Source organism: Gambusia affinis, linkage group LG16 (genome assembly GCF_019740435.1).
Source record: "Gambusia affinis linkage group LG16, SWU_Gaff_1.0, whole genome shotgun sequence".
Taxonomy (NCBI): Eukaryota; Metazoa; Chordata; class Actinopteri; order Cyprinodontiformes; family Poeciliidae; genus Gambusia; species Gambusia affinis.
The window spans coordinates 10352043-10377289 of NC_057883.1; the positions used below are offsets into that span (position 1 = coordinate 10352043).

Here is a 25247-nt window from a genome sequence, read left to right on the forward strand (position 1 = left end):
TTCCTTTCCTTTTGTCTGCGCTGCGTCACGGCCGTGCGTCAGTGTTGTTGCGTTTCCTTCCCGATAACTTCGCTTTTCGAGTTTCTCCTGTCTACCAGGAGCTGTCAAAACACTTTTTAAACTCTCAAGAGTCTAACATTCTTTAAGATATAAAGCCCACACAGAGAAGAAGAAGAGGAAGACGAGAAGGAAAAGTGCGGATAACCTGCGTCGTCGAAGCGTTTGGATGATGAAGTGTTTACGGATTTTCCTCCCTGCTCTCCTTCTTGTCTCTGGTTTGGCAACAGTTCTGGCCGAGTCCGCACCTGAACACGGTAGGAACTGAGACAAGTGTCTGATGATTTAAAAACCTGCGATAAATCCAGATGCGTTATTCAATTTAATTGTAATATATACATATTTCTTACTTAAATTATATTTTTAAAAACTCTCCATCGAATTGATATTTGCTCAGTAAATTTTTTTTAATTACTTTTTTAAACTTTGGGAGTAGTTAAAGCAAACTCTTATCAGTTTTGGTCAAAGAAATGTTACAGGCTCAGTTATCTGAACACAACTAGAAAAATAAAAATCAAAGTCAATCTCTTTTCCGCTTCTTTACTTTGACATAACAAACAAAACAGTAATTTTGTTTTCATGTCTCAATTAACCTCTCTCTCTTTTTTGGCAATAAATAATTTCTATCAAGCTTCTGGATACATATTTATCTCAGTGAAGAGACAAGCTGTAGCACGCAGAGGCCTTTAAATCCTTGGCTTTTACTGATGCATGCCTTCACAAAGCCTGCCTGTTTACTCCGAAGTCTCCATAGAAAATGTCCCAGGCAGATTAGCAGTAGTTATAAAAACCACCCTGAGAATACTCACAGGCCTCATTTAATCCCCCTCAAGACTTTTCAGCTAATCAGTGTAATATCAGAGCCGGATGGGTGTCCTTACTATGCCTCAGAATGGTCTCACCATTACAAACAAATCCTGTTTTTTTTCTGACAGATTAACCTATATATGTATTTCTTTCTTTCTCAACAGTGTGTGAGACGAAAAATGGAACCAGCTGCGAGGACTGTCTGAAAAATGTGACGGTGAGTCCAGATTTCAGGTCAGATAATCTCATACTTGCTCTGCACAGTGTTTGTACACGGCTGAGCGATAAATGTATCCAAGGCCGAGGCGCTTTAGCTGGTGGCTTGTCTTCCATCTTTAAACCTGTTGGACTGGTTTGAAGAGTAACTGATCCGTTCCCAGTTTGCTCCTCCCACCCTCTGTGTGTGTTTGTCATGTAGCTCGACATGCAACTGACCTGAGTAGTTTCAGATTTGCCGCTGTGTTTGAGCAAAGGGATCTCTCTTTATTTCGTGTGTGTTTTTGCAGTGTCTGTGGTGCATCAAGACAAAGTCATGTGTAACGTATCCGGCGCGGACCATCCTTCCACCTCATTCACTCTGCCCGCTAGATGACTCCCGCTGGGGGCTCTGCTGGAGTAAGAAACACACACACACACACACACACACATATGCACAGATCATGTTTCCATAAGTGGGTTATTTTTCTGGAAAGAACTCATTTAAATTAAGGAAATGATCTGCAGTTTCAATACTCGTTCGGGTTGGTGAATCAAAAATGGTCATGTTTCTCTAGTGTTTGCACTGATGGATTGTACATAATGGCTCTTCTCATAGGAATTACCCTTTCATTTGTGATTGATCATACTATAACTAATCTCGTCGCAATAAGAAATGAATCAGTTCGTTGCATTTTCAGAAACGTTGCAAAGGTCAACACTATTCAACTTATTTCTTTATTTTGAAGGGCAAGTAGTTGAATTAAACTGAATTAATTGTTAGTATGTGAAGGAGGCGGATCACTTTTTCCACATAGAGCCAGGTTGGTTTGGCTCTCTAAATGAAATAACTTGAAAATAATTCCTGTATTTACTCGGTTGATTTTGTCTGCTATTAAATCTTGTAAGATGATCTGAAACTTTTAAGTGAGACGAAAAAAAAAAAAAAGAAGCAGAATAAAGAAATCTGTAAAAGGGCAAATGCATTTTCCCGGCACTGAAAACAAATTGCAGAAGTTGTACTGGAAACCGACAGTCTATCGGTTAACATTTCATGCAAAATAGATAAATAAATGAATCACATATAACCCTGGTGTTTTGTTTATTTTTTGAGACAAAACGTTGGTGATGTTGAAGGATCATGTTTTCTTTAAATGATCTCGTCAAACAGAGGTCTCTCTAAGATTTACTTTAACTGATACATGCTAAACTCAGATTAGTGGTTCCCAAAGTTTTAAAGTAAATCTGTTGTCATTATTCCAACATGTTTTTGTTTTGTTTACTTTTTTTGAAGATGAAACAATGGCGGAACTTATTAAAACCTAACTTAACATCAAAGTGGTGCAATAAAGATGATTTTGTCCATCAATATCCTACAAGGTGATCTGGTGAGACTCTTCCTCTACAGGGGAATAAGTTTGCAGATCCTTTTTTGTTTTCTTTCCATAAAAGTACATTTTTAGATTATGTGCTTTGGGGAAAATGGAAGTATGAATTATTTCCATAACTTTCAATATTTTTATATGCAAATATTGATAGCAAGAAAACGAGAAAACACAAATAGCATCAGCATTTGCATAAACTGTTTCATCTGCTGTAACGTAAACATCCATTCAAAATAATGAATTTAGTCTGATTTCTGTGAAAGAGCTTTGTACCCCACATTTGTTGATTCCTGATCGGATCCAATTGTTTCATTCACCAAAAATAATGTTTTTTTTTTTTTTGTATAACAGTTCTTTTTAGTGTGTGGATTTGTAACGGATTCGTTCTTTCTGCAGTGAATTTCCAGACGCTGATAATCACCCTGTCTGTGCTGGGAGCAGTTCTCATCCTTGCTCTCATGGTCTGCATGTTCCGCTGCTGCAAGTGTGAGAACTTTGGGTAAGTGTGCAGATTGACTCTGGGTGAAATAAAAGTGAAATAGATGGCGTACTGTATATAGTTGCAGGTCGGGTTTTGTTTCAGATCCCTTTCGGGTCTTGGTGTTTCTGCTTCCGCATGTGGTTTATTTGTGTCTGCCCCGATGTGGAGACTTTAAACGATGTGCTTTTTTGCATGACCTCGATGATTTCCTTGTTCAACACTGATCTTGTTTTTGTGTGTCAGATCACAAAGATTTGAGGCCAAGATGCAGAGGCAGACCGACAAGACGAAAGCCAAGCAGGAGGAAAGGTGAGGAACTGTAAATTAATTCCAATGACTGAGGAAAGACGAGTTTCTGGAAGCTCACAGTGGAGCAGCTTGAAGTTAGGAGCTGCTGTTTTTTTTTAAGCATGAGGAGGTTCGTCCTTCTTGGAGCTTTCGCCGTGAAATTTAAAATAACGACCCGCTTGACCCCGACAGACGTCTGGATAGGTGTTGAAACATCTTCAAGGAAAACTTGCTGAAAGTCCCCGTAAGCTTTTTGTAGAAGTCGTGACCGGGATTATTGAGAATAAACACACACGTGTACAAATATTCTCCACAGACTGCGTATTGGTTTGAATAATTTTCACAGTAGTATCTATTTTGCAGTTGATGCTAGTCATTTCAATGGGTTTTATTACAGCCATTAGAGTAAATTGGGATGACTACAAATGTTATTAATAATGTTAAACTCATTTGTTTGTCCTCCAGCTTCACTTTTATGCATTGCTTTGTGTTGGTTAATGACATAAAACCCCAATTAAGCACAAAAAATTTATTTTACCATAATAAAAACCGAAAGTATCAACTGTACTATGAAGTTATTATGAATTTACAGAGCAAAAATTCCCTTAATATATTTTTTCAAATATATATTCTACTTCTGTGGCTACTCAATTATACAGGTGGGATATGTGAATACTCTGCAAAACATATGAGCCCTAGTTTACTGGGGGTTTTTTGTTTGTTATTTTTTTTAATAAGAAATATTTGTAGCGCCAGCTGCATGCTGTTGGTTGGCCAGTCATCATCAGTGTCAGGTTTCCCGCACAGCCCACTGCAGATGAGGCGATAATATGCAAACGCTACGCTGTTATCAAACTGGTTTTATGCTCATGTGACTTCTGGACTTCCTCATGTCAGGCTGAGGAATGACGTGAATTCATTTGTGGCTCACGGAGAAATGTTCTGTCTTCACAGGAGAGCAGAAATGAACAAGAGACACCAGGAGATCAGGCAGAAATATGGTGAGCTTTTCTGACAAATACCTTGGTCTTAATTTGATCATGTCTTTCGGCTCGCTGTCCTGTTAAAGCGTTTTGTATAAACCGCAAAACTGGAGCGAGGTTGACAAGAACAGGCCCACGGCGTCTCAAATCCTCCACCCTACTAACATTAAACATGTTGTAGTTTTCCCACATATTTTTCATTTATTTCATGCCAAATCCACCTGGAGCTTTTGTTGCAAAGCTCGACTCGAGTCTGACCAAAAAACATGTCTCCTGTTGAAAGGTCAAAAGGGTTTAACAAACTCCAGACGTTTACGTTTGAGATGGTAGGACAGCGGAAACTTTTCTTTTTTTTTGTGGAATACTTCCTGAAACATCATTTCATATGTAGATAGATTGTAGTGAGGGAGACATTTAAAGATAATTCATTATGCTGATGATTTTTAAAGAGATTAAAAACAACATTCACATTCAAAAATCCTGTATTGATCCCAAAGGGAAAATTAAATGTTGTTGTTACCCATCGATTCAAAGTCTTCAAAGAGTTATTGTCAATTCTTTCCTTTGATTCCCCTAACAGAATTTATTATTTCCAAAAAATGTTTTTTTTTAACAAGCACCGTTGTTAATGCTTTCTTATTGTTTTTGTAGGACTGAATGGGCCAAATCCATATGCAAGATTTTCCTGAGATCCACGTTTTGTACTTTTGGAAACAAGGACGGAGCTGTTGATCAGTAGCTTGGACCCTGGTTGCAAAAATGTGCACGACCCAATATTTAATAGGAGCTAGAATAGTGAAAATGTTTTCTGTAGGCAGGTCTTCAGTGTTGATAAGCTCATGAATGAGTCCATTCAAATGAAGGCTTTCACTGAAGGTAAAACGGACACACGTGGCTGCAGTGGGTTTTTTCTTTCTCCAAACCAGAGGAATTCCTACTCACTGTGGTTCCTCTTATTATTTATTAGCCTTTACTTTAATTATGCAAAGTGGAAGTCACTCTGGATGTTAAAAGTTAATCAGCTTCCACCAAACAAAATCTGTTGTCACTGCTATTTCATAGTTGCTGCTAAAAGTATATTAGAGATGACATCTATTTTTTTTCTGATTATCCTGATATTTCTGAAAGCCACTGTTCTTGTATTGTTTGCTTGTTCCTCTTGGAATAGCTTTTTAGCACATTTTAACAGAACATACTCATAATTACTTTGGTGTGTGAAGACCTTTTTCACTGATTATAGTCAGATTTTGTCTAAATCAAGCTTGTTTTACTGCTGTTTATGTACTGCATGAAGCTACAATCCTAATAAAAGATTTTAGACTACCTACTGTGCTTGCTCCATGTTGCATGTTTCTTTATTTAAACCCATCAGTCTTGATAATTTTTTTTGTTAACAGGGCAAAATGACAGATTTAGCAGATTAATCTGAATCAAACTATTACTTAATCTAGGTCTTCCTTGAATTGCACTTCAAATTTTCAACTATAACTTTAAAGGATTTCTATATGATAGATTTCTACTTCACTCTCCACAGCTTCCCTCCCTGACCTTCATCTTGTCCCTTTCAATACTTCAGGAAAGAACGACTTATGGAGAATCAAGGTTCAGGTCTGCTGTGTGGCATCATGGGATTTATGTTAAACCTGAGCGTAAAGCTTGGAAAAATACCACAAGTATGCTCTAATCAGAAATGCTATTACCACATCAGACTGATAGCTATTGGTTTGATCATCAGACTACTGGCATGCATAATTAGAACATCAAACTCTAATGTTGCTGCAGTAGTTTATCAGTGTCCGTACCCTCGGAAGGCACCGTAACAAGCTACACATATTTAATGTGTATGTGCAGTTCCACTTACTGCTTATCAAAGTCAACTCTAAGCAGGTGTTTGTTTGTTTTTTAACTTAAGGTACATAATTTATTTTTTAATTAGTATGCATAAAAGGACATTGAGAGGCCCACATCATGCTAAAGCCCTGTATTTATTCATGACATTTATTTATTTATATGTCATTTATTTTTAGGTATTCACATAAAGAAAATACAGACATGTTCAATTGGTTTCCCAGATAAAGCAGCTTCAGGCATTCATTTTGATGCTCTGAAAAGAACTGCTCTCTGTTTCTACGGTGTGCGTGATTGAGGATTCTGCATGCGTGCGCGTACCCGAGTCCGCGCTCCCTAGAAGGGCAAACCACGTGGCTTTCCCCGACCAATCGTTTATTCGTAACAGCGGTCCAGCGCGCGTACGCGTCAGCTAGGAGAACATTGGACAGAAGGCGGCAGGAAGACGGCTGAAGCCCGGTATCGGTCTGTTCTGAACCCCCGAATACAAAACGAACCGAGATGTCAGAGGAAAAACCAAAGGTAAGATACAGAGGCACACACGGCGGCTCATCTGTGCTGTTGTCTGGGTCGGGCTGCTGCAAAATCGCCTCGGAAATGTGCAAACTACAGGCCTGTGTTTGCACGTTTCTCCAAATTGGCGCAGTGTTGGTTTCGCAAAATGAATGAGAACCCGCACATCTATACGTATGCTCAATGAGCAAGGCTGTACGATTGAAATGGAAAGAAATCAAAATTACCTTGCTGCTAATGTTGTCCTTTATTTATGTAGCAATTAGTTACTATAAATTTGATCACAGTGTATGTTTGTATCTTGTAGTCCTCCCCCCTCATAACCACCTCTTTTGTCGAAAGGGTCACACGTTATCTCCGCAAAGCTGCAAAATGCCGCAGCTGTAGTTAGCGGCAAAAGAGCGCAAATGGTTATGACGCTCCCGTTTAAAAACTGCTGCTGCGATGGCGCATTTGTGCTCGTTGAGTTTTATGACTATTCCGGTTCGTCTAGGACACAACAAAACAAAGCAGTTAGCCACGTTAGCCCGGCAGCTAAACTTCCAATTGATCCCGAAGGACCGCCGGTGTGCTAACCTAGCCTTGAGCTAATTATGCTAACGTTAGCATCTGAAAATGAAGTCTGTGGCCTGATTTAACATTTGGCGTGGCCGGCTTTACTTGTATCCTATTTATTTATTTTTTAATTTTTCATATTTTTTGTTATCAGATAAATATATTGTTACTTTGTTGTTGCCCTTAATTGCAAATAAATATATTAGAGTGACGGTCTGTTTTAAGATAGGAATACGAACTTTTTAAAATACTGTATCAAATAGTTAAAGCTCTTATTTATTATATTATTATTAATATTGATTTAATGCGAAGTCTTGGTTTTTGCCACACGTTTAGCTACAACGTTGCTTTAGCCACCTTCTGATTGCTACTTATCCATAAGCCATGGATTTCCACTTTATTTGTTAAAAACACAAGACCCTAGTTCAGGGGTGCCCAAAGTCGGTCCTCGAGGGCCGGCATCCTGCATTTTTTAGTTCTCTATCTGGTTTAACGCACCTGGATCCAATGATGACTCGTTAGAAGGCCTAAGAAGAACTTTGACATGTTGAAAAGGTTGTTACTACCAGCAGGGAGAAAACTAAAACAGGCAGGATGCCGGCCCTCGAGGACCCACTTTGGACACCCCTGCCCTAGCCTAACCAAGATTAAAGTCCGTTACTCCGGCTGACTCGGTTCTGACTTTTTTCTTTCTCCTGACATTTGCTCTGCAGGAAGGAGTAAAGACGGAGAATGACCACATCAACCTCAAAGTTGCAGGTCAGGATGGATCGGTCGTCCAGTTCAAAATCAAACGACACACACCGCTCAGCAAACTAATGAAGGCGTACTGCGAACGACAGGTGAGTTGCAAGACCAGCTGGCTGTCATAATGGATATTACAACCGCTTGCGCAATACAGTACTTTGCAAGTGTTCATGCAACTTGAAACTTTTCCCATTTTTGTGCCAACAACAAATTCGTGTCTAAATAAAATCTAGCACAGTGTTTTCCTGCCTTCAAGAAGGAAAACACAGGTAGCATTAATCGAGTGGCTGAAGGAAAAAAGGGTAGAGAAGGAATTGTCCTGCATTTTGTCTAAGTGGAAAACTCTTGATGTAGCAGAAAACCAACACTGTGTAACCCTGAACTCACCCACTACACATTAACCATGATGGTGGCAGCACCAGACTGATTGGATGTCTTTCTTTAGCAGGGACATGAGGCTGGTTGGACGATACATACAAGTGATCTAAACTTTTCAAATCCCATCACAATACTTTGAAGTTTGTGGTTGAGACTTGACAAAAATCAAAGCAGCTTAGAAATTGCATTCCTGTTTGCGCCTGCTTCAGTTTTCTAGTTGTTGTTTACCCGTTGCCCATCTTCATCGACAGGGTCTTTCAATAAGGCAGATCAGATTCAGGTTCGATGGCCAGCCAATCAATGAGACGGATACACCCGCACAGGTATGGTTACGCTTTTCTACACGAATAAACCTGTAAAACAAACATTTCACATATTTTTTAGTTTTCCTGCTTTAAATGTATTGGGACTGCTCAATCCTTTTTCATATCCATCCATTTTTTATATCCTCTTCCCAGCTGGAGATGGAAGATGAAGACACCATAGATGTTTTCCAGCAGCAGACTGGCGGGTGCTGCTAAGCCCGACCACCCACCTCACTGACGGCCATGTTCAAACCATGCCCTAAACCACCTTCACTGTCTCTCCCTCCCCGTTTGCTCCTGCCAGCTTATAATTATTGTTATTATTATTATTAATATTATTATTTTTCTCTTTTGAAAGACATTCTTTGCCTGATGTGTCGGTGCTCGTCAGCTGTTTATTTACTCTTTTAGTCGGGACTGAAGTCGAGTGTTTTCAGTCTTTGCGGCTGGCCGGTCAGGACCATCTTGTCCTCGTCTGGTGCTGCAGATCGTAATTGGACCAACGGCTCCCCACAGAAACTGCTGTTCCGGCTCTGCGTCCAGCGCGTCAGAGTGTGGGGCTCTGCAGGTTTTTGTCCAGGAGCCGCAGACAGTGGGGCGTGTTTTTGAAGGGGAAGCACCGTCTGAACTGAACACCCTCCTGCTTGCTATTTCACTTTTATTTCGTTTTGTTTTCGTTGAGCAAATGTATTTAGGTATCTTTACATTTTAGGTGCTTCTGCATTGTTTTTGTACTTTTTTTTTTTTGCCTCCCGTTTAAAATTATAGTTATTTTTTTTTTCCTGTATAGAAATATCCAAATGGGTGTTAGATTAGTTGTGAGGTTAAGAACAATACTCCAAAGACAGAACATCTGCTTCTCTTTAAATGTATGTTTCTCTAATTGCAAGGTTAAAACAGTGTCATTAGATCGTTAGTGTACTGCTCCCCGGCTTCTAATAGAGAACAATCTGTTGTACAGATTGCCATTTGCTCAGGCGAAATGCTCGATCAGGGGGTAAAATGAGTCTATGCCATCAAAGCAGGCTTCGTTTTGGCTGTGTGTTGGTAAGAAATGCATTTTTTTTTCCCCTCTTTGTTTTAATTTTTCGGTTATTAAACGGACAGCAATCTGTCCCTGTGATAAAAGCGGCTCCGACTGGGAGTTCAGCTGCGGGCGACGTCAGCCGAGAGCTTGTTTCCGACTCCAGTGCTGTTTTCGGCGCCAAGCGGCTTCCACTTTGAGCTTAGGACATCCAGCCGAAGCAGATTGTTGCAAGCACATCACTTTCTACGACGCATCACCCACTGAGATGTTGTGTTGTAAACAAAATGCGCTCGGCTGCCGTGTTGGAGGAGATCTCTCAGATGAGTCTGGCGTTGGAGAGCGTGATGTTGGAGCATCGCTTCATATTCGTGGAGCAGGAAGGTCAGTCCTGGGGATGAGCGCGGGTCACTTATTTTTGATCTTTTACCGTCGCAAACTTGGATCTTTCAGTCTGGAGTGAAATGAGCTGGAAATCTGTGGAAAAAGCAAACCAGTTTGGAGTCGTGGAGTTTTACGGATGCTTTTTGAGGTTTAACACTCAGAAAATGGGTTAGTTTTTGTACCTGAGCAGGTTCGGTTTCATTTGGAACAAGACGGCTAAACAGATGACCACAAATCTCCTTCCCTTCTTCCTCTAGCCTGCCAGAAAGCCATTTCCCTTTTATATTAAACTGTTCACATCCATCTTATTCAGCTGTATTTTTGTATGCATCCTTTTTATCAGTCGAGTAAGTGGCGGTATCCTTTTTTTTTTTTTTAAGCAAATATATATACTTGCCATCTGCTATGAGAACTCTTCATTTTACTGTTTCAGTTCACGAAAGTCTCCCGAACAGCCATCTCTCCCCATTGGATGGCGTGTTAGAAGAGGACTTAAGTCTTTGTGCGACGCTTTTCGGCACAAATCATTTACTGGTAATGATTGTGAATTTAGCTTTCGTCACAAATATAAGAGCACATTTTATCAGTACCTACAAATCAGCCTTCCACATTGTTTGCATTTTAACAACTGGGTTTATCTGGACAGAAGTCTTGTGGCGGCTGGCTGAACTACACTGTCATGTATGAAGAATGGGGTCCAGGTCTCGTCTTGTTTGTTTCTCTACTTGTTTGTACATTATTTGTGGTCTTTTACTACTGTATACAATAAATATAGTTTGGTACTCAGATATGCAGTCTAATGTTTCATTATTTAGCTTTATTTTGTTTTTTCACAGAGGGATGCGGTTGCCGCATAACTCAGTGGCTCAGTTTACTGTTTGAACTTTAGATGCATTACGACCACTAACTTCAACATTTCAATTGGGATTTTATGTTGTAGACCAATGCAATGTAGCTCAATTATAAAGTGGGAAGAACATTAAGAACTTTTTTTTTTTTTTTTTTTTTTTTTTACAAATAAAAAAAGTGGGTTTTCACATTCAGCCCCGTTTAAAGGAAACGGGGCTGAAAGGAAATAAACAATATAAAAAAATCTAAGAAAGAAGTGGCAACAATTTTATCCAGAAATTTAATATTAACAAACCTCTGTTTATTATAATTATTATTTTTTTCCATCCAAAACTCAGATTAACCAGAAAAACTAAAAAAATAAGTCTAAATTTATGATCAGGAGTCCAAATAAATGTTTTTTTTTTTTTTTTTACCTCTAAATACATCAGTGTCTCCATTCCCTTTAAAAGTCTCCTGTACGTAAGTTGAATTAGGGTAGTATTCACAGTCTGCCACAATCCATTTAGTGGAAAAAGCAAATTAAATAAGGTGGCCTGGTTAGATGAGACAACATCAGTGAAGTACGGTAGTGGTGGTATCATTCAGTTGCTTGTCCTTAGTTACAGCAAAGCTAATCCAAGTTTATGTGGATGGTAAATGAATACACCGATATATGCTGGAAGAAAAATTAAGATTGGGACGCAGGTTCATCCTCCAGCAGGACGATAAACATCAACATACAGCCATAAATGAAAATAAACTACATTTAAGGCATATCCATGTGTTAAAACTTTCCAATTAAAGCACTTACCGAAATTGAAGTGAAACTATGTGAAGATTTGAAATGTGAATTTCACAGAACACATCCAATATGACTGACTTGGCTTTGCAATGAGCGGTGGAAACACAATATGTATCTCTGCACACCCCACACTTTGCAAATTGTTTGAACCAATGTAAAAAAAATTTCATCCATGCACAATCAGCACAAGTTTGTGTTGATCTTTCTTATAATATCCCAAAATCCGGAACCCTTTGATCTTATTACAATCACATCAATTCAGACTATGTTTCTGGTCCTTTTTCTTCTTTCTTTATTTTTGTCTCTAAAGTCTTTTTTTTTTTTACAGTCAAAAACATGATTTCATACTACATCTCTACTTGCTAAAGAAAATTAAAGTTGTCATAAAAAAGGGGACAGGTGCAATCACTCATTACACAATGTTTTTGGCAATTTCAAAGTGAGAATCTAAAAAAAATCTATTAAGAGAGTTATAATTCATAAACAGCAGAGGCTCGCTCGTGTGAGACTGTGAAGCAACGACCACAAGGTGGCAGCACTGAAGCATGCTAACAAAACCTGTCAGGAACAGTTTCAGCTGCTTTAAAGTTGTAAAATTTTGAGGCCTTGATCACGGCTATTCAGCTATTGCAGGTAAATATAAAAATATCGTGGTGATAAGAAAATATCCAGCAGGCTATACAGTTTTATCCATTTTTATCCAACAGTTTTATCCATTTATGACTACTGTGTATTGTAACAATTATGCTATATGCGTAAGTACTTTTCAGACTTCAGACAATACTGATAAACTAATTACAGTCAAACGAAGCTTCACATTACATACATGATGTTTTTTTGTTTTTTTTTTTTAAATCCAAGGCAAAACATAAATACTGATTAAATCTAATGATGGTGCAGTTCTGAGAATACCAAACGAAAAAAAAACAAAAAAAAACATGCACATTACAATTCACAAAGCCTGGGAGACTTTAAGGAAAAGATTAAACCATGTGATAAGTATTACATTGCTTTAGCATAGTTAAATTTGGTTCTTGGTAACCTTCATTTGGAACCCCAGATGTTTGATAAGTGGGCATGTCTAATTCAGCTGAACTGGAACAATCAGAAGATCGTTGCTGTGATTGATGAGTCAAACCAGGAATAAGGATATTTATGAGTTAGAGCGTTGTACTGGGATTTTTTCCGTTCCTTAACTGGATTTCTCCCACAGCCCTGTCCTGTCTCACAGGAAGAATGACTGTTCAACGGACACAGCTGGTCGCACTATGGTCTATTATATTAATGTAAATAACAAGTAGAATCTATTTACCTTGTAAATATGGTAGTCTATAAATGGTCCCACACAAGCCTGAATATACAACCCAGAGATTACGAAATCAAACTTTAATAAACTTTTAAATTGTTTTTTTTTTTAAATTGCTTTTTTAAATTTGCTGATCACCTCTATAGAAACATTTCCACTTAACGTAGCATTAAAAAATTGGCTTTAATTCATGAATTGTTAACTAAATTTCAATTGCAGTTCATCAGTGTTGAAAAGTTTAGGATTTTTTTTTTCATCTCACTAGAGCTCCTTCTTACAAATATTTGGTGTGATCTCTGAAGCCACTTGTTTCTCTGGATTTTGCTTTGGACGTCAGAGAGTAAAGACATCTGAATGCAAACAACTTCTCCTGTTTTTTATTTGACAAAGACAAAGATAGGCAGAATAAAGAACGGAAACCTTTTTGCATTTGACTGACATTTTGCATGTGCTTGCTTACAGAAGTTGTGTTTGCCTGCCTGCTGATCTGTGTCGGTGTGCTGTAAGCACAAATGTACAAATAAAGTGAGGCAGCTCAGCCCTCTGGCGGTGTGTGTTACCAAATTTGCGGTCGAGGGAGGATGAGTGACAGGCCGGTTAGTGATTTGCACGACTCCGGTGTTTAAAAGGAGCTGCAGGTGCAGGATTCCCTTCACAGAGGGGTGGATTTGGTTCAGCACACACCGGTCCCTTTCATGCTGCTTAAGTACGACGTGTGATCAAATAGATATTCAGCAAGACTCCAAGTTTGAACATATTCTTTCTTACCGGGATCAAGATGAAGGATGCATGGTTTCCTTTCATGGATCATCGTTCAAGCTAAAGACCAAGGGAGGAGGAACAGACTGAACGTTACCCTGGCCATGGAGACACTCCTGTTAGTTGGCAACTGAAGCGGCCCGCTTTTCATAATGTCGATGCAGATATTCATTCTGCTCCTCCTCTGGGCTTCCAGGGTCACGGAGACAACGACAGACGCATGGAGACAGTGCACAGGTAGGAGACCATTTAATCTAATGTTATCTGTTTCATCCTAAACTTTACGAGATATCACCTCGTCTAAGCTCAGCATAAGCGGTCCTGTTAATGATTACCCAGCGGATTGTTTATGGCTCCATCCAAAAGCTGGGAAGGCCCTGCAGCTAAAATTCTTCTGGATAATTCCAACTGTCTGCGTCTGCTTACTGGGAGTGCTTGCGTGTGTGTGTGTGTGTGTGTGTGTGTGTTGGCGTGAACATCCACAAACAAGTACAGGCATTGCATGGGGTTAGGGTTCAGTTACATTTCTATACACATCAGGATATTAGGGTTTACAGGATAAACATTCAACTGACATCTCATCAATCTTTCGGTATTTCTCCTCTACCAGTCCTGCTTTTGAGTAAAGTATCTTGTTATTGTAACAACCCTTGTAAAATAATGCATCTATGACTTTCCAGTCATCCTGATTGTTTTTCCCTCTCAATACGGGGTCTTGCAAAGGTGTGAATGCTGTCTTTTACACTTTTGTCAAGACACAATGTATGTATTTTTTGGGGATTTTATTTAATAGACCAATGTAAAGTAGTTTATAATTATTTTTGCCACTTTTTTGCAGGGTCTGGAAGGGGCTGTGTACTCTCTAAGACTGGGGTTTAGCCAGACATAACATAATACAACTATATTCTCAATGTATTTTTAAATGTTTCTTTGTTTATTCACTTTACAAATTTTAATGATCAAAAATCACACAGTGATTTCAGCAGTTTGATTTAATGTAGAATAATCCAGTTCACATTTAACATGTCAAAGTATTCTAAATTGAAAAAGTAGAGCATATTTAAGTACCAAAAAAACCCCCAAACAAAACAAAACAAAACAAAATTTCAATAAAAGCAAAAAATTTATAATTTGACTCCGGAAAAGATGCGACTCCAAAGTGGACAATTTCTGTTGATATGGTTAATGAGAAGAAGATTGAAGCTCAATGCAAACAGTCCAAGTGGAAAGAAGTGTTATCACTGGGTAGAAGTTGGAGAAACAATTTACCCAGTAAATTTTGCGTCTCTAATTGGTTTTACCTTAGACTCAAACTAAGAATTGTGAGGATTTCAAACTATTTCTGAGTTCAAAGCACAGCACTGACCGCCGTCCTGGCCTCTTTATTTGCCTGCTGTTCTTAGAGTTGCTTCCCTTGGATCTTCTGTCTTTTGTTCTGGAGAGGGACACGTCCAGAGTGGTCCCTGGGGCGCGCGTGAGGCAGTCGGCCGGGCTGAGGGGCGTCCAGTTTCTCAGCCCCGATGCGTCTATGAGCTTCCCCGCTTCCCAGCTCTTGGTGAACTGTGACCTTTTCCCCAAAGAGTTTTCCATTGTTATCACGGTGAAAGTGAATCGCTTTGCACCCAAGGTAAGCATCTGTCAGAGGTGATGAATCTCTGACACAAGACCAAACGTGTACTTTGCAAAAGTATTACTGCAAATAAATACTGAATTTATTCTAAATAAATAAAATATAAATGTCATATTTTATTAAATGAATATCTGATAAAATAAATATCTTATTAAATAAATGATGTAGTAAATACTAATATTTATTTAGTATACCAAATAATTATTATTATTTATATATGCTGATATGTAAATAATATTTGTTTGAATATTATTTATATTAATTAATATTTATTTAACGTATTAAATGAACATTATGTTAAACAAACACTATTTGTTTAATCTATTAAATATTTAATTTATTTAAATATCAAACAAATCAATATTTAATTATTTGATAATGAAATAATTCCATATACCATTTAAATATCTGCATATTTTAAATATTAATATAGGCTATATTTATTTAAAAATATTTATCTAAATGTAATTATACAATTAGAATCAGTTTTGGTGTAAAATACCGAGGAGTAAAACTACATACACGATTTTAAAACCTGTAAACGCACTATTATAAATCCATTTACTGCTTTACGTTTTGCCAAAGCCAAATTGATTTGGTCCTGAGGGCATTTACTCTCTTTCTTGCAGCGAGACGAGTACATCTTCTCTCTGATGGGACCAAGTAACGTGGAGACTGTTGCACTGGAGGAGAAAGAAGACGAGCAGCGCCTGAGGAAGAAGGAAACTAAGAGTGATGAGAAACATGCGGGGGTCGTCCTTGGACTAAAGTTATCTCAAAACAGTCTGCATTTTGTTTTCAATGGCCGTCGGAAAGCAGCAGAGCACTGGAGCTTTCAAGGCATCCGTCTAGCTCCCAACCAGTGGCACACACTGGTTTTAGTCATCGGTCTTCACCACAGGAAGCTGACGGTGGACTGCAACCCGCCGCTGGAAAGGTAAGCTCTGCTCTGTTGTTCTCTCTTTTTGCCTTTTTTTTCCTTCCATCATCTCCCTTTCCATTTTACCTGTCAGATCCTGGATGTCTCACCAGAATAAAACGTTCTTGCTGTAATGTAAAATGAATTTGCACCCTGCAGTCATATCATGACATCCTGGCAGTGAATGACAGATGGTTTTGAGAAGAAACTTCCTCTGACATGGTTTTGAGAAGAAACTTCCTCTGACATGCAGCAGGGTGCAATCTCTATAACCACCAGAACAGTTCAGGTTTCCAGTTCTTGTTTTTCAGTCTGAAATTTAAGAAAGTTACTTCAGCTGGAGGAAATTCAGCTTCAAGTGACTTGCGATGTTTGAAACATTATACTGTAAACATGTTACAGAAATAAACCTTGTTGTATTTTGTTCGGATTTGATAAGATTAGTACAAAGCAGAACATAATTCTGAAGCGGAGGAAAAGAGAAACATGGATCCCAAATGTGTTTTTACAAGGAAAAACCGAAAAGTGTGGTGTGCATTTTCATTTAGCCCCTCTCCTGTCCCCCCATCCTTTCCACATTATAATCCTAAATAAAATCAAGTGCAACCACGTAACATAAGTTGTTGATTAAATATGAAATTGATTAACTAAATATGAAATTAATTAGTTAATAAAATCATTCTAGTCGGAAGCATCATGCTGCGGTGATGCGTTTCTTCAGCAGGAACAGAGAACCTGCTTGTGGTGAGGTAGATGGAGTTAAATATCAGAAAATCCTCGAAAGACTTAATACTCCATGTTGGAGTTTCAGCTTCTAGGAGAACTACCCCACAGATTCAGCCAGTGAAATGTTATAGTTGAAATAATATCCATGGCCCAGTCAAAGTCTACACCTAAACAGAATTGAGAGTCTGCGGAAAGACTAGAAAATTGATGATCAAGGCGCTCTTCACCCGATCTACTTTTTCACAAAGACGAATTTAATTTTCTTTATGTGTGAAACTCCCAGGTATTACACAAAATACTCACAACCGTGACACTTGACCAAAAATTCAACCCAGAATGAAGGTGCTCTTTAGGAATCTCCATGTGTTCTGCACTCCCAGCTTTAGTTTCGAGTGTTCAGAGCTGCGTGGGATGTCAGCAAGTCCACTTGATTTATGAATGGCCAGAAGCAGATCAGAGACGACTTGTCTTTGTGAGTTTATGAAGGAAATGTTTTGAGAAAAGTGCGTTGACTGTAAAAAAAACAAAAAAACCTCAAAACAACCAAGGGTTGTGCATACTTTTGGAAGGCAGTGTTTATTAGCTGTTTAGGATAATTGTCTTTTATTGCAAACAGTGCTCCCTCCAGGGCTTTCCCTTCAGATCTTAACATCCAGGCAACCAGATTCCACATTGGCAGTCGGGGAAGATGGAAGGGCTTGTTTTCAGTGAGTTGAGTTTCAAATTGTGATTCAACTCCAAGGACATTTAATAGCATCTAAACCGCTTGTTGACGAGTATCTCATCTGTTGCCACATGTTCAGGGCCTGATGCGACAGCTGGTTCTCGTGCCGAACTCAGACGCCTCCAATCAACTCTGTCCGTCTTCTGACCCCCGGCTTGCAGCTTTGTCAGTTCCACCGCTGCTCTTAGACCTGCCTGTCAGGAGGAGGCAGAAAGAGAGACATGACACTTCCTCTGGTAATTTGTACATTTGCTTCACAAGGTAACGTGACGAGAGTATTAGGGAATTACCACTGATTCCTCCGTCTTCAATGCGACCTGTCAGGAGCCGCAGGACGACCGTCAGTGGGCGTGGAGAGGCCATGTTCTGAGTTGCTGCAAGGTCAGCTGTGGTTTAATCCTCTCAAAAAGGGCCTCTATGTCTGTGACGGGTCAGTGTGGATCACTGTGTTGGAGGGTGAGCATCCAACTGCTAACAACAAGCAGCTTTATCTCTCTGTTACAATTGACAAAATCGTTTTACCTTCCAACACAGACCATAAAAGACTGGACTACGTTTTGGAACGGCAGGTTCTCACCACCAGCTCTGAGACGCACGATGTAGAGGTATTTCTTCATCCTTTCTTTTCCGATACGACTTCGCTGCTCTGTTTTGAGCTCATTTTTATCTGATCTTTAGGTGTTTCAGATACAAGGCATTGGCCTCATGGCTGCTATGGCCCACAGATCCTCAGCCTCTGGTTCTGCTGTGTATCTCTGGACCAACCTGGGTTTCCGGCTCTACCAGAACATCAGCACTCACGGTGCTCTGTCCTGGAAGCATTTCCAAATAGGAAAGAAGGTGTTACGGAGATTCCATCTTTTTTTTTTTTTAAATCAACACCTTTTGAAAATTAAAACCTTAAATTCATCTCTCATTACCTCTGTTTTGTTGTTTTTGCCTATAGGCATATCTGGTAGTGTCTAATTCCGGGACTGAAACAAACAAGTCTGTCGACAAACAGCCTGAATCTGACTTCTCTGTCATTTATAAATGGAGCAACAGAAGAAAACGGTTTGTGCGGTTCCAGACTCTGCAGACCTACTGCGCTCGAGACTGGGAGGCTTTCAACATTAATGAGCAGACTTATCTTGCTGTGGCCAATCACAGAATGGGTAAGTAATTACACTGCCATTCAAAAGTGTTTACCATGTTTTTGTTCCTTTTTTTTTATTAATTTTTTTTATCATTCTTAAATATTTCAGATCATTCAACCGACTTTAATATCAGATAGATAATCCAAGTAAATACAGAAAGCAGTACTCTATTGTTAAAGTGTGGAGTAATTGATTAACCACATTTTTACTGAAGGATTTGCAGGATCAATAAATAATTTAAGCAAAAATAATTCTGACAACATTAAAAAGGAAAAACATCATGTCCCCATCTAAAAAAAGGGACAAAGCTTATTTCCCTTAATTAGCATAATTAACATTTGAAAACTGCTCTTTTATACACTAGGGTTTTATTTATCTGGTTAATGATCTGTAACATGTAAGTGTGTAAGAATAAAAATATTTCTGTCGGAAGGCGAACACCGTATGACCGTACCGTCTTTCAGTGCCTTGCAGATTTTTGGCGATGCTGAATAAAACCAAATCTTACTCTTACCGTTACTCCTTTTAGGAAACAACAATCACACCATCAACAGCGTGATCTACAAGTGGAACAGATCGACAAAGTCTTTTGAGGTTCACCAGACACTGATCACATCGGGGGCCTACGACTGGGAGTTCTTCAAAGTTGGACCGTACCACTTCCTGGTGGTTGCAAATGCTTTCGATGGCATCACCACGTCTCTGGACTCGGTCATCTACGTTTGGATCGATGGAAAATTTCAAGTGTTCCAGACAATCAAGGTGTGTGATAAGAAGAACAGTTGCATCAAAAATGGTGCCGACAACGGCTCATATCTGATTACAGTACCACTGTTAATCTAGCCATTGTGAAAAGTTGATGGCACTTGAAGGCATCATTTTAGTAGGGGGTTGATTTCACCTGATAAGACCCATATCTCTGAGATGAATACATAAAGATCCTGTCAGGACGGAACAATAAAACGATAAAAGGAAAAGAGTTGGGAAGGAAGGAAGGAAGGAAAATGATCAAGATAGAGGCAGAAACAGATGATGCGGTTTGGCATGATTTGCCTGACTGATGGAAGTGCTTTGTAATTGATATGAACAATTTTATTTGAATCTGGCCGCAGCTGATGTGACTGTGTTGACACATTGATTGCCACACGAGAAAACACAGAGAGATTTGTAATTAAAGGGGAACTCCAGAGGCTGGGGAGGGGGGGAGATTCGTGAGAACCCCTTGGGGCTGGTAGTAATAAATTACCTGAAATCATCAGAGAAACATGAGGATCTAGCTTTCTGATCTCTCTTGGCTGCACAAACAGTGAAGTTTCATGACGCAATCCGTTGGCTCGTACATGAGAAGACGGTAGATACATTTTAATTAAGCATTACTTACTGTTGTAATGTGATGTAGTTCCATTACGGTGGAGCTACACACATCCACCTACTGCTATGTACATCTTTACTCACACTGTGCAAAGCCAGCTTGCATGCACATATGAAAGACTTTTAGTGGTCATAAAAAAGATTCTCTTGAGTTTACATGTTTTTGCTTATCTTCTGTCCAGTTACTTGCTGACCAGTATCCCTCCATAGTCAGAGAAATGTTTTCTCGTGAGCTCAACTGCTAACTATGATTTATAAAATAGAGAGACAAAAAATATTTTAGATTTAAGAACTGAAAAAGGTTTGTGTCTCCAAGTAATGGGTTTTAAATAAACAGTGGTTCTCCAACTTTCAAGAACAAGGTGACTGGAGGCCTTCTTATGCACCTATTTTTTTTTATTTCCACTCAGTTAAAGTGCCACCAAAACCAAACTCTGTTTGAGAGGAACTTTGATGAGTGTATAATAATTTATATAGGTTTTATCATTCTGTGTATTACCATTTTCATGCTTGAAAATGGTAATACATTTTCAAGCATGAAAATGTATTACCATGAAAATGGTAATACACAGTCTAATTGGTTCTGGACAGCCTAATTGGTTCTGGATGCTTGAAAAGTTTTAAAATAATCTACGTGATGAGCCAGACTGTCCACATCAAAAGACGGTAAAACAACCGCACTGGCAACAAAACTTCAAATTCTTTAGATTCTTTTGTGAAAACGTTGAAATTTTCAGGTTGTGAGTCAAAAATAAATGGGAATTTTCTCATCAGAAACCCTTTAAAAAACAACTAAACAAACAAACAAACCCAAAAACAAATGGGCATTTGATTGTTTTTGTTGTCAAAATAGACAACCAGATTTAAGTTTAGCTTAATAAGTTTTCACATTGAAAAAAAAAATATTTCCATCACAGATACACTAAAAGTTGACCTATATTTCCTGACAATCTCTGCACCTCAACTTTTGATAGCAGAGTCCATCCTCCTCCTGATGATGCCACTGCCTGTAAAGCATAGCAATAAGGGTTGATTTGTAATCCCTTTTTCCTCTTTACATGTTATCTGTGAAAAATTAACTGGGACAAATCTTTTCAAATGTACAGGAGAAAAAGCGCCCCTAAAGTCATTGTATATGAATTGTTTCAGAATTGGATACATGCAGGGAATTATTTACCGTAATTCAATTATTTAATTATTTAGTTTCCTCTTGGGATTAATGAAGTATTTGTGAATTTGAATTGAATTGAATTTGACTTAGCAATTTTTTTTTTCTGTTCCACTTTGGCAGTTATTTTTTTGATTTTATTATTTCAAACATGCAAAGAAATGTAATCCAATTAGAAATTTACATTCGTCCATTGCTAAACACAACAGATACTTTTATATATTTTGTTATTTCTTTAAGTGAAACTGAAGTGTTTTATGACTAATTTGTCAAATTACCAAAACATGCATGGACCGGGACGTTCCCTCGCAGTGAGAAATCTAAACAAGAAAATCTTTGGTTTTTCAAGAACTCCATCCTCAAAATTCAATATGGCTGCTCCAAGTGGTATTTTATCTATATTTCTGACGGTTTGTATCCTATTAAATCAGTGCTGTACAAGCACAGTGTACAATGTCCCTTTGCAACTGGAGCAGGATTTAGTTGGGTCCAGTGTCATGCCCAGATCCACTTTTGAACTTCAGAAGAAATGAAAAGTTATCATCACTTTTATTGCTGTTATCTGCTCCCGTTTACCTGCAGACTAACTTGCCAACTGGTACTCATATTCTGTACTTGTTGCAATCTTTTCTCGTACTCCCAATGCAATATTATTTTCTGTGTAGTACACCCTGTTGTCTTTGACTTTGGTTGTGAAACCCTTTTGTCTACATCAACCTAGGCTACTCCTGGTATAAACTGAAACAAATAGTTTCAAACAGAGATTTGTTGTTTACAACTTAAATCTCTGTTTGCACTTTTGTACTTATTCACATACAATTAAATGCAGAAAAATATTGATATTTCTGCCAAATTTAACTTAACCAACATCTGACTGGAATTAATGATGTTTCATAATGAGTGGCCCAGCTGGAAAGCAATTAAAAGAAGGGTGTGATTTATGAAATACCAATAAAGATTTTCCCACTGATTGTTGAGAAAGGTAGGCATTTTTTCCTACATGACACTTTTAAATTAAAATGTAAGTAAAACCAAATATATTTCATTATGCTTCTGTTGTTTATCTCATGTTTTGTCTAATTTTCTACTAGCCATACTTGTTGAATTAAAGTTTGATTGTGGGCTTAAATGGAACCCATATGAAATATTTGACTGATCGTCTGACTTTCTGCAACTGTAGACATTCTGCGCCACAGACTGGGAAATGTTCCAGATTGGCAGCAGAGTATTTCTGGTTGTGGCCAATGGACACAGACTCCAGGGTAACGGACCCAGCCAGTACACCATCAACTCAACTATCTATGAGCTGGACATGAGTGGGAGGATATTTGTTCGCTTCCAGGATATTGTTACCTACAGGTATTCATGTGAATTTCACAGATTATATCTATGAGATGCATGTTCAAACACAGACTTTTTAATCATTTTTGTGGTTGCAGATATTTGCAGTCGTTTATATTTATCATCGCTATACCTAACGGTCTTTTTCCTTTCCAGTGCTGTGGATTGGGAGTTCTTCAGCCTCGGGGAAGAATATTTCTTGGTTGTTGCTAACTCCTATAATGGGGAGTCCTACTCTCTCAACAGCATTCTTTACAGGTATTCAACTTGTCAACACATCCCCACCCTGTGTGATGTCTTTCGTCAACCCTTATTGCCATGGGGTATCTGTCATAAAATCATTTTAGAAAGAATCACTTGTACATGCATTATGCAAAATGCTACTACTTTTTGACATGCATAATGCCCTGAAAAGGAATTTTTTACACTTAAGCCTATTCCATTTCTTGTATCAGTACTTCCTTTCATGTGAAATTGTTTTTTTTTTGTTTTTTTTCACATTACAACCACAAACTTTAGGGTGTTTTTTTTTTATTGGGATTTTTTGAGATAGACCAATGTAAACTAACACATTGTATTGAAGCGGAAGGGAGATAATTTTGACATTTTTACTACAGATAAAAATTTAACAAGATTCTTGAAGAAAATTGTTTGTGCTGGGCTTTATTTAGCAGCATCAACATAAACGAGGTTGAATACAATGTACTCTTCACTATCAAGATTTTATCTGTTGAAATAAAAAAATTAAAATCATTTTCCTTCCTACTCACAACTATGCACTACTATTTTTTAGTAGGTATAATCCAAATAAAACACACTGAAGTTTGTAGCTGTACCTTGAATTCACATAAAAAAAAAGTCAAAGAAGTGTGAAGACAGTAAACAGCAACTAATATGCAAATAGCCCATTATGTGATTTCTTTTATGCACTTACAGGTGGCAGGGATATGAAGGATTTGTTCCCGTTCATTGGCTCCCAACCATTGGGTGCAGTGACTGGGAGTTTTTCAGCTCTAATGGAGAATCCTTTCTGATCTACTCCAGTGCCAAAGCGCCTCTCTCCAAAGTTTTCAAGCTCAAAACCTACTAGACGACAAAGTCTTTGTGTTTTCAGTTTGTGTGTGACATATTGTGCTCCTGTGAATAGTTTTATATCTTTGTATACTGAGAGAACTTAAAGTTTTATAAGGACATAATTTAACTGTCAAATATTTTAATAAAATTATATTTGAAAGAACTTCACAGAGGCCTTAACCAGTATCCTGTACCTCTTCATACCTCACAAATACGTGCAGTGGCTTGTTTTCTCAATTTATTAACACAGCCAGGATGTGGATGTTTTATGTGTGACAAATACAATTAAAACCCCCAAAATATTACAACCTTGTTTTTGTAAGAGAGTTTATATTTGACACGATTTCATGCCGTGTTTGTACTTAAAATGTGTGGCTGCTAACTCAGTGGTGTTGAAAAACATAGGAAAAATGAATTAAACTTAAATAACTAGTATGTTAAACTTTGACGTGGAAAAGGTAAATGTCAAGCACTGTTAGGTGATAATCGCTCAGTCAGGTTTATTTTCACAAGTTCAAAAGGAGTCAAAGTCAACAGGCAGACAACAAAACAGTTTTATACCAAGGACATGAAATTTTAAACAGTGGAGAGACAGTCTGGCTCCTGAGCAGCTGCAGAAAACAACGCCTAACCTTGAGTGTGTTTCCCAAGGAGGTTAATTTGGTGAGATTTCAAACCAATTTAGAATAAAGACATATTGTAACATGATCATGAGATGAATGTCATAATGTTCTACCTTGTAATAACATTTCAAAGAACAACTTTAATAACGGTATGTTTTCCTATATTTATATGTGTTGCAACATATATCAAAGAATATATATTTTTGGCATGCATAAAAAATATTTGCAATTTAAATTTCTACATATAGTTATTGCCTGCATGAGACAATCTATTGAGACATTTAGAGACATAAAACGTTTGTAATATATTTAAGTACAGCAAACTTAAATGTCTCAATTGTATATTTTTTATTTTTAACCTGACTTTTCTCAAATTTTTATATGTTTGTGTTTTGGACGTTGTTTGATGTATATAAAAATACAAATGCAAAAAAAGATTACAGATCAACAAATGTAATTGGTATTAAAAAATGTCCCCTAAAAGCAGATAAATAAGGCACATTTGTTAGTGTGCTTTTTTGTATTTGTTAAGCCACTCACGTGTGGTTTATTATGCTGTTTTAGGCTGGACTGCTGTTTCATTTTCATTAGAAGTGAAACTGAATCGTAGACATTGTATCCTAACAATGCTCGATATGTTAGTGTCAGATGGTAAATTGTCTATGTCTTTGATGTACTTAAATTTTCTTCATTTAGTCTTTTTTTGGTAACATTGTGCTTTTACTGTTTTGCAAAACTGAGCTTTTAACTGCCAGCACATGATCCATTGTCATCCTGAGTTGATGAAAGACTACAAGAGCCAGAATGCCTGTGGGAAATGATCTTGTAGGAAATGCAGTGTTTGAATTAAAGCAAGTGTTTCTATTTAAATAGTTAAAACAATAAAC

The 25247-nt window shown here is 38.0% G+C and overlaps 3 protein-coding genes across 3 annotated transcripts; all 3 read left to right on the top strand.

Moving 5' to 3' along the window:
* On the top strand, nt 1-5528 carry pttg1ipa (PTTG1 interacting protein a). The gene is made up of 7 exons (XM_044143116.1): nt 1-314; nt 1029-1081; nt 1371-1479; nt 2841-2943; nt 3169-3234; nt 4168-4214; nt 4848-5528. Exons 1-7 carry the CDS (start codon nt 227-229, stop codon nt 4883-4885), a joined length of 504 nt encoding a protein of 167 aa, XP_043999051.1. The 5' UTR covers nt 1-226; the 3' UTR covers nt 4886-5528.
* Nucleotides 5529-6335: 807 nt separating this feature from the next.
* On the top strand, nt 6336-10738 carry sumo3a (small ubiquitin like modifier 3a). The gene is made up of 4 exons (XM_044143117.1): nt 6336-6566; nt 7826-7954; nt 8489-8560; nt 8696-10738. Exons 1-4 carry the CDS (start codon nt 6546-6548, stop codon nt 8756-8758), a joined length of 285 nt encoding a protein of 94 aa, XP_043999052.1. The 5' UTR covers nt 6336-6545; the 3' UTR covers nt 8759-10738.
* A 2805-nt stretch (nt 10739-13543) lies between these two features.
* LOC122846274 (thrombospondin-type laminin G domain and EAR repeat-containing protein-like) lies at nt 13544-24750 on the top strand. The gene is made up of 13 exons (XM_044143118.1): nt 13544-13885; nt 15052-15275; nt 15908-16215; nt 17540-17630; nt 17727-17883; nt 17972-18103; nt 18182-18252; nt 18326-18487; nt 18594-18801; nt 19313-19545; nt 22503-22681; nt 22820-22921; nt 23600-24750. The coding sequence occupies exons 1-13, from the start codon at nt 13801-13803 to the stop codon at nt 23751-23753; spliced, it is 2106 nt and encodes a 701-aa protein (XP_043999053.1). The 5' UTR covers nt 13544-13800; the 3' UTR covers nt 23754-24750.
* Nucleotides 24751-25247: the final 497 nt, after the last annotated feature.

Excerpts from the sequence above, each read along its gene's own strand:
- LOC122846274 (XM_044143118.1), top strand. The coding sequence starts at position 13,801 with ATGTCGATGCAGATATTCATTCTGCTCCTCCTCTGGGCTTCCAGGGTC. Across the intron at positions 17,631-17,726 it reads GATGGAAGGGCTTGTTTTCA|GGCCTGATGCGACAGCTGGT; the intron begins GTGAGTTGAGTT and ends CCACATGTTCAG. Across the intron at positions 18,488-18,593 it reads ATTTCCAAATAGGAAAGAAG|GCATATCTGGTAGTGTCTAA; the intron begins GTGTTACGGAGA and ends TTTTGCCTATAG.
- pttg1ipa (XM_044143116.1), top strand. The coding sequence starts at position 227 with ATGATGAAGTGTTTACGGATTTTCCTCCCTGCTCTCCTTCTTGTCTCT. Across the intron at positions 315-1,028 it reads CGAGTCCGCACCTGAACACG|TGTGTGAGACGAAAAATGGA; the intron begins GTAGGAACTGAG and ends CTTTCTCAACAG. Across the intron at positions 3,235-4,167 it reads AAAGCCAAGCAGGAGGAAAG|GAGAGCAGAAATGAACAAGA; the intron begins GTGAGGAACTGT and ends CTGTCTTCACAG.
- sumo3a (XM_044143117.1), top strand. The coding sequence starts at position 6,546 with ATGTCAGAGGAAAAACCAAAG. Across the intron at positions 6,567-7,825 it reads TGTCAGAGGAAAAACCAAAG|GAAGGAGTAAAGACGGAGAA; the intron begins GTAAGATACAGA and ends TTTGCTCTGCAG. Across the intron at positions 7,955-8,488 it reads AGGCGTACTGCGAACGACAG|GGTCTTTCAATAAGGCAGAT; the intron begins GTGAGTTGCAAG and ends CTTCATCGACAG.